Genomic DNA, 9,408 nt, shown 5'->3' with positions numbered 1-9,408 from the left:
GCAGGTGGTGGGACCAAGTCTATTGATTCGGCTGTCCTCGTCCTTCACATGCATCTTATCCCTCCCTGCCGTCTTTTATGCTTCAGATCTAACCATACCACTCCTTAGTTTATCTGCTAAGTATGGCCTGACATTATTGAATAATGAAAAAGAGCAATGTAAAGTCCTATAATGGTTTATATGGCAGAGATTTAGAACACGCATGATAGTATAAAGTTCTTCGGAGTACCCGAACAAAGTTCTTCAGAGTATGCATCAGCATTAACAAAAACGTACTCCGAAGTGACCCAGCCAATAGTTCAACAATAAAATAATCCCTGGGTGGCCACAGGAGCATGTGCGGCGCTGTCACATCTGCTCAGCTAGCCATGCTGCGGCTAGCTCTTGCTATCTATCCATCTCTTCAACACAAAATTGCACTATAAACATATATTCACCATATCTTTTGAATGTATTATGAAAATTCAAATTCATTTATTTAGTTGAATTTTATATGACGAGATCTTCGCAACAAGTCCAATATCAGTATATTTTAACTCTAAATATATTGAGCATTAACAAAAACTTCACTAATCAATTTGTAACTGTTGTGTGGCTAACGGTGGGATCAATCCTTGGGACTGATTTATATCCCAACAAATCTCTCACAGTATTATTCTTGGTGCAATGTGTTCTTCCCGGATGGGGTCAAGTTTTATACTTTTGGGTTGGCAGCAAATTGCTGGGCTATTTGAAACATTAAAGTTCTTTAATATTGAGTGCATATGGTGGAGCGCAAGAGGCCCGCCTTCGAGTACATATGGCCGTTATCTCTAAAGTTCTTTGCGGACAACTATAAGAGGACCACAGCCAAGAAACTTAAGAAAGTAATGCTTATATTCGGACAGAAAAACTTAAGAAAGTAATGCATATGTCTGCAGTCTAAAATTATCAGAAGTTCATACATCCAAAGCAAATTACCAAAGAAAAAGAATCTGAAGAAAGTAATGCCATAACGATGGATGCCATAACAATACCATTGCAAGTTCTCCTCCCCCTCGTTTCTTTCTCCATCCACCGCCCCCTTTTGCAGAGAGTGGCGTCGAGCGGCCACTGCGACAGTGATGGCGGAGCACTTGGTTGTGGCGCCGTTGCCATCCCCTTCGCCGGCTGCGCATTCGCCTTGCAGTGAGGTTGGCACCTGCCTGATGGGCTCGCCAGTTAGATACAACGTTATACGCGATTTAGCCCGATTTGAAACGGCTTGCCCGAAACTTAGTACTGACACGTAAATTTTTTGAAAACTGGTATCAATTCACCAATACCGTCTCAAATGTGGTACTATCGTGTAATTTACTCATCCCCGTTCGAACCCAACGGGTTGAACGAGCCCCTGACTCGCGCCCTGATCGGGGGCGCCCAACCAAACCATGGTTGGTGGGCCCCTATGACCCACGCTATATAAACAAAGGTGGGGTTCGGGGCACGTGATACGAGGTTCGCCGCTGCCACAAACTCCACCGAAATCCCCTATCGATCTAGGGTTAGCTCGGTGCTCACGGGAAACACTCCACCGCCGTCATCTTTCTGTCAGCGCGGTCGTGACCATCTCACCACGATGGCCTCTGGCTCGACTTCATCAACCCAAGGAGAAGGTAGGACTGCCGTAAATACCTAAGCCTACACGATCCAGAGGATCTATCAATGGTATCAGCCAGATTGGTTTAGGGTTTTCGGTGGAAAAGAAATCAAAGGAAAAGAAATCCCGTCCCCCCAAGAACCCTAGACAGGGCAAAGAGCTCATCGGAGTCGGGCCCTGCCGGCAAAGAGCGCCGCCGCAAGGCCGCGCCGTTCGTCTCGATCCCGAATCGCATCGGCAGGCCGAGGATTCACGAAGAAGAACTCCAGCCCAAGAGGTGCAAAAGTCTGTCCCATGAACCTTTTTTCACAAAATAAAAGACATTTACATGATTACGTATAAAGCAAGGGGGTTTTTTGTAAAAAAACATGCCAGTTGGCACCTGCCTGATGGGCTCGCCAGTTAGATACAACGTTATACGCGATTTAGCCCGATTTGAAACGGCTTGCCCGAAACTTAGTACTGACACGTAAATTTTTTGAAAACTGGTATCAATTCACCAATACCGTCTCAAATGTGGTACTATCGTGTAATTTACTCATCCCCGTTCGAACCCAACGGGTTGAACGAGCCCTTGACTCGCGCCCTGATCGGGGGCGCCCAACCAAACCATGGTTGGTGGGCCCCTATGACCCACGCTTTGTTTATTTTATTTATTTGTCGAATTCGATGAAAACTTGTAATGGAGTCCGATTCGGTCGTTGAAATTGCTAACAGAAAAAAAGTCTGTCCCATGAACCTTTTTTCACAAAATAAAAGACATTTACATGATTACGTATAAAGCAAGGGGGTTTTCTGTAAAAAAAACATGCCAGTTGGCACCTGCCTGATGGGCTCGCCAGTTAGATACAACGTTATACGCGATTTAGCCCGATTTGAAACGGCTTGCCCGAAACTTAGTACTGACACGTAAAATTTTTGAAAACTGGTATCAATTCACCAATACCGTCTCAAATGTGGTACTATCGTGTAATTTACTCATCCCCGTTCGAACCCAACGGGTTGAATGAGCCCCTGACTCGCGCCCTGATCGGGGGCGCCCAACCAAACCATGGTTGGTGGGCCCCTATGACCCACGCTTTGTTTATTTTATTTATTTGTCGAATTCGATGAAAACTTGTAATGGAGTCCGATTCGGTCGTTGAAATTGCTAACAGAAAAAAAGTCTGTCCCATGAACCTTTTTTCACAAAATAAAAGACATTTACATGATTACGTATAAAGCAAGGGGGTTTTCTGTAAAAAAAACATGCCAGTTGGCACCTGCCTGATGGGCTCGCCAGTTAGATACAACGTTATACGCGATTTAGCCCGATTTGAAACGGCTTGCCCGAAACTTAGTACTGACACGTAAAAATTTTGAAACTGGTATCAATTCACCAATACCGTCTCAAATGTGGTACTATCGTGTAATTTACTCATCCCCGTTCGAACCCAACGGGTTGAACGAGCCCCTGACTCGCGCCCTGATCGGGGGCGCCCAACCAAACCATGGTTGGTGGGCCCCTATGACCCACGCTTTGTTTATTTTATTTATTTGTCGAATTCGATGAAAACTTGTAATGGAGTCCGATTCGGTCGTTGAAATTGCTAACAGAAAAAAAGTCTGTCCCATGAACCTTTTTTCACAAAATAAAAGACATTTACATGATTACGTATAAAGCAAGGGGGTTTTTTGTAAAAAAACATGCCAGTTGGCACCTGCCTGATGGGCTCGCCAGTTAGATACAACGTTATACGCGATTTAGCCCGATTTGAAACGGCTTGCCCGAAACTTAGTACTGACATGTAAATTTTTTGAAAACTGGTATCAATTCACCAAAACCGTCTCAAATGTGGTACTATCGTGTAATTTACTCATCCCGTTCGAACCCAAAGCGTCCTGATCGGGGACGCCCAACCAAACCATGAACCTTTTTTCACGAAATAAAAGACATTTACATGATTAAGTTTAAAGCAAGGGGTTTTTTGTAAAAAAAACATGCCAGTTGGCGCCTGATGGGCTCGCCAGTTAGATACAACTTTATACGCGATTTAGCCCGATTGTTGAAACGGCTTGCCCGAAACTTAGTACTGACACGTAAATTTTTTGAAAACTGGTATCAATTCACCAATACCGTCTCAAATGCAGGATTCGAACTCGCGACCTATTGCACGCTGGAGTCCCGCGCTGGCCACCACGCCGCAGCGACGCTCGTGTTAGAATGCAGGCAAGATTTGTTTTTATACTTTTCTCCGACACGCTGGGCCGGTGGTTGAGCCCAGCGACACTACGCGCACTAACTTACTGTTTTTCCATAATCATGGTATTAATACATTTTATTTTTGCGATTACTTATTAGTATTATTAATTTTTTTGAGACTAGAACACACGCACAGTCAACATTTTATGTGTCTTCACTCAGGACTACTAGCATGCACAATTATCATGTATCCTCGTTATATTATTCAAATACAAAACTATTAAAAAATATGCTTGACACACAGTTTTTTTTGAGTTACTCGTATATTGATTGTATTTAAAATATGTCCAACATATATTATCAAATGGACGTATTTCTTGAAATGCAAGAATGATTTTACAAAATAATTTTTAATACATGCTGAACATATTTTGAAATAAACATTGTTGAAAAAATTCATCATGTATTAAGAAAATCTTCACCATAAATTAAAAAAAGTTCAGTGGAATTATGTAAAATGTTAATCATATCTTAAAAAACAAATTCAACATATATTACAAAAATGTTCAACGTAGATTAACAAAAGTTCATTATAGTAAAAAAATGTTCACATTTTGTAAAGAAAAGTTCATCTCCATTAAAAAAATGTTTACTTTACGCTAAAACATGCTCAGCGAATATTAAATAAATGCCCATCTGTATTTGAAAACATGTTCAACATATACTGAAGCCTAACTTTAAAAATGTTCAGTAAGTATGTTAAAAATCCAGGATAATAGCCAACCTAGTGAATGAAAAAAGAAGAAGAAAAAAGAAAGAAAAAACAAAAAAAAAAGCCGAAACCAGAAACAAAACTAAAGCATACTAAGAGAAATGGAATGAAAAGAAACCTGGGCACCCCTCAAAAAAAACCTGGGCAACGAACGAGCTCCAGCGCGTGCGCTGAAAAAAAGCGAAACGGAAAAACAAACTGCAGGTTACGCTGGCCCAACCGCCGGCCCAGCGTGCTTCAGTATAAAGCAAAACGAGCGTATAAAATATGTTAGCGCCTCTGTGGCGTTGTGGCTAGCACGCCCAGCCTCTGTGCGACCGGTCGCGAGTTCGAATCATGGCAGGGCGTGATTTTTCGTTTCTTTTTATTTATTGTCCAATTCGACTGAAATTTCAATCGAGCCCGTGGAAAACTTACGAACGAAAAAAAAAGTCCCTCAGAGGACCTTTTTCCCGCAAAAAAAAAAGACGTTCATGTGATTGAGTATAAAGTAGGGGGGTTTTCTGCCAAAAAACATGTCATGCAGGCACCTGACAGGCGGGCCCGGCTGGTCAGATACACCGTCAGCACGTATTTATACATGATTTAGCCCAATTTGCAACGGCTTGCTCGAAACTTGGTATTGACACGTAAAAATTTTGAAAACTGGTATCAATCCGCCAACACTGCCCCAATATGGTATTATCGTGTAAACTGCCTCAAATGTTGTATTATCGTGTAATTTACTCAAACGGGGATAGATCAACCTTAACACAAAGCTCCCATAAGCGCCGCATGTTCCACACCGGGGCGTCAGGCGCGGGTGCGGCGTGTGGAGGCTGCGGCATCGGAGGCGCGGGCACGTAGTACGGGGTCCCATAGCTCGGCTGCTCGTATGGAGGAGCACCGTACTGGAGCGGCGCATGAGCGGCGGCGTACTGGAGCGGCGCATACGCCGTGTAGGCGTGCCCCGGGCGCAAACCAAGAAGACCCGGTGCTGGACCAGGACGGGGCGGAGGAGGCAGCGCGACCGGGTAAGCATACACATGCCCAGTCCATGGCGGCGGCGAGCCGTTGGCGCCCTGGTAGCCACCATTGTTGGTGTACCGGCGCCGCTTATTGTGCCCCTGGTTCGGCGAGGGTGAGCCGGGCCCGGGCTTGCCGCTGCTCCCGAGTCCAGGCGCCGGAGGCTTGGAGTGGCTCCCGAGGTGCCGCGGGTGCTGGTGGACGCGTGAAGGCAGCGAGGGCACCATGGGAGCCGGAGCCGAGGAGATCAGCGCCGGCCGTCATCTCATCCTGCAAAAACATGCCGATGGCAGCATCAAAAGGAACGGGTATCGTCGACTTCTCTATTATCTTGGCCGTCATCTGGTGCTTCTCCTTGTTGATCCCGCGGAGGAGCTGGATAACAAGTTCGTCGTCGTCGATGATTTTGCCGGCGTTCCACGCGCAGACCGTCGGCGACCGCCTTAAGATCGGCACAGAAGGAGGAGACGGAGGCGTCCCCTTTCTTGATGGCGTAAAGCTCCGTCTTGAGGTAGAATTGCCGGGAGCGCTTGTTGTTGAGGAAGAGGGCCTCGATCGACGACCAAAGCTCGAAGGCAGTGGCGCCCCGGTCGAGGATGAAGCCGCAGAGCCCCGGATGCATTGTCCCGTAGAGCCACTTTTTGATGGCCTTGTTGCAGATCTTCCACGGCACGTCGCCGCGGCGGTCGGTGAAGTCCGGCGCGAAGTGATCGGCGACACGCCGCCGCCGCCGCTTCCTCCCCGGCGGCCTCCTCCCCTCCTTCTCCTCCCCTTCCGGCGTCCACAACCCCTCTTCCCCACGGTCCCCTGCCCGTGGTCACCACCCCGCTCCCCATCCAAGCTGCGCCGCCCATCCCTGGTTTCTACCAGACTCCGGCGATGGCTAATGCTCTTCGGCCAATATTCATCACCACCTCAACGTGAAGCTGGACATGAAGGGCACGCACTCGAGACGGTGAATTAATGGGAATGGCTAGAAATCAGTCAGCTGAATTTTTTGTTTGAGGCCAGTTGATTTTTGCACCGTTGGATTAAAAATCAATGGCCCACAGTCTTCTTCAACCTCTGGACACACCCCCTTCCTTGAGCTGACAGCCACCACCGGCCTAACCGCCGGCCCCCGCCGCCCGCCACACCACCGCCCCCCACCACCGCCGTCGACCACCGCCCTCACCCTGAACCCTAAGATACACACTGGGGTGATGACGGTGGCCCCTTCCTTCTCTCCGGCGAGCCCCCACCCCCTTCTCCTTACTTCTTCTTCCCTCATTTAGAAATCGATTGACGCTGAATTGAAATCAGCTGACTGATGTGCAGCTAAACTGAATTAAATAAGGGAAGGGATACAGGGACACAGAGAGGGAGAAGGCGTCAGACTAACAGCCGATCCTAATCCTACGTGAGTGAGGCGGCTGCATGCATGGCGCATGCACAAGATAAGGCTGACTTTTTTTTTGCGAGGTTAAAAAGAGTTTTATTTGATCACACCGGTAGACTAGCTAACTAACTGTAGTCTTACACTGAAGCATCTCCATCTGCGACTTCAGAAGGTGTTCCCGGCGACGAAGATGGTGCCTCTCCCAGAACCGTGATGCCGGCGTCGATCCAGAACTGCTACAATCTCCTCCTCCATCTTCCTCCTGCTCACCACCGGAGTCCACTCCGGGTTATCCTCGCGAATGAAGCTGTTCATCTAATGTATATCTATAAATAAATCAGATTCGTTGGAATGAAACTTGAAAAATTAGAACTAGCCTATAGTTTCGTTGTTTTCTTATATTACTGATGCATGATACAAAACCTTTGAACCACAATTCTATTGGCAGTTACTAGAGTCCTGACCATGAATGTGTTTGCTTATTTCTCGGTAGATCAACAGCGTACCTCGGATTAATTCTAACAGCTGCGCCGTACACATCAAAGATAGACGGATATCATAATTGGACAGGGATAGACGGGTAGCATAAAGGACATGGAAGAAGAGAAACGTGGCATTCGGCACATACAACTAGTAGTAGTAACTGTACAGCCCATACACCGACTTATATATATATTCTCAAACAACAACTGAACACAATACATTATATATTCATACATTTTTTTTATTCTTACAGCATCCATCCATACATTTCTTGATTGGTACACTAACTGGAACAATACAGTTCTACTAGTACATTTCTTTGTAATTAACAGAATACATCAAGTACTCTGGCTTAAATGTAAAACAACATAGTACTACATCTATAAATTGAATTTCATGGTCCTTTGTAAGAAGAGCAGCACATCTCTAGCTGCCTGGGGACTGTTGGCATGGATCTTTTTGAATTCTGCAATGTCCTGTGGACTATTGGTCCAACTTTTGCGACCACTCTCCTCCCACCATTGGAGCGCACGAGACAGCGAACCCCAATGTACAACGTACGGTGCCTCCTCTTCAAGCATGTAGATTGGTCGAGCGTTGTCCCACTCGTTCTTCAGTCGTCTGTTTAGCTGATCAAATCTGTGTCCTTCACTAAAGGTGACGATTAGTGTTACCAGCGCGGACCTAAGGTCCTTCCTTGGCGTGGTGCGAGGATTATAGTTTGCCAACGTCCGGAATGCACCCAAGGTGGCAGCTTTGCCCAAGGGTACTAGATGCAGTTGCAGGTGTGACATTCTGCTGCCGTTTGGGAACAATGGCAGAAGCTCTGGGTAAGTGTGGTGAACGGGCAGTTCCCTGGAGCCAGGCACGATTGGCTCGAATCTTCTGAAATGGTTCCACTGGAGAGTGGTATCTTTGAAACCCGGGACGTACAGGTCATCGTCGCACAGGGCGAGGGTGGCTGTACGCCCAGGCACGTTGTCAACCATGTTTATCATGATAAACCGGTTAGGAAGGGCTTCGAAATCAGGCCGCCGTGGGGCAAGAAACCTGCGCAACAGAACCTGTGGTGGGTTGCGACTGTACGCTACGAACTGCCTAGACAAAAGGCCAGACACGCCGGTGAACGAGTCGCTCGAGACATTATATTGTACATTCAGTACATTGACTGGGTCTAGTGCGTGGTGGAAGGGGAGGGAGAAGAAGAAGAAGAAGAAGAAGAAGAAGAAGAAAAGAATGCGGCAAATTAACGACATGGTGAAGTGAAGTGTGTGGTGCACCAGTGACTATGGTGCACTGAAGGAGACACGGATCAACACTTCTATTTATGTGGTGATGGTGCCATCTCAAGTTCTCAACCGCGCCTGCCAAGAAGTGTGAAAACAAGAAAAGGAGAGGCCAAGAAGTGTGAAAACAAGAAAAGGAGAGGCCAAGAAGTGTGATTTTTTTGGTGTAACGAACAGTGTAGGTGCCAACAAGCGTGTCGTTGTCGGGGTGTTAGGTCTGTCGAGGACGAGGGAGGGCCATTTCGCCTGCCATCTTCTTCACCGCCGTCACCTTCTCGCCCGGACATGGAAGAGGGAGATCCGCGAGCTCGTTCTTCCTCCTCGCCTACGGCTAGCAAGGGGCTTGGCCGCATCCGGAGACGAGACGACCATGGCGCGGACCCCTCCCTCAACCTTGGGTCATGCCGCCCGTGGCGCTCGGAGAATTCCCGCCGGCATGCGTGTCCGGCTGCACCGTCCTCGTTGCCGGCGCCGTGCATGGTGACGAAGCCCTACCGGTTTTCGCCTCCTCGTCGCGCAGCTCCACGTCCGCCGATGCCCTCCGCCGTCCCTTCCCGCGCTCTCTGACAGGAGCGGCGCCTCCTGCCTGCAGCAGCTCCGGGCCCCCACCTACGACCGGTCCCGTCGCCTCCCGCTCTGCGCCTGCCAACCGGGCGGTGGCTCCCGGGCGGGCTACCACTGTTC

At 47.8% G+C, this 9,408-nt stretch overlaps 1 protein-coding gene across 1 annotated transcript; it reads right to left on the bottom strand.

Annotated features, from left to right (window-relative positions):
- Positions 1 to 7,784: 7,784 nt before the first annotated feature.
- LOC109768689 (uncharacterized) lies at positions 7,785 to 8,694 on the bottom strand. The gene has a single exon (XM_020327432.2). It carries the CDS (start codon positions 8,692 to 8,694, stop codon positions 7,819 to 7,821), a length of 876 nt encoding a protein of 291 aa, XP_020183021.1. The 3' UTR covers positions 7,785 to 7,818.
- Between the last annotated feature and the right edge of the window lie 714 nt (positions 8,695 to 9,408).

This window comes from Aegilops tauschii, chromosome 4 (genome assembly GCF_002575655.3).
Source record: "Aegilops tauschii subsp. strangulata cultivar AL8/78 chromosome 4, Aet v6.0, whole genome shotgun sequence".
Lineage (NCBI taxonomy): Eukaryota > Viridiplantae > Streptophyta > Magnoliopsida > Poales > Poaceae > Aegilops > Aegilops tauschii.
Note: the sequence above shows the minus strand (reverse complement) of the source record. Positions and strands in the feature narration are given on the sequence as shown.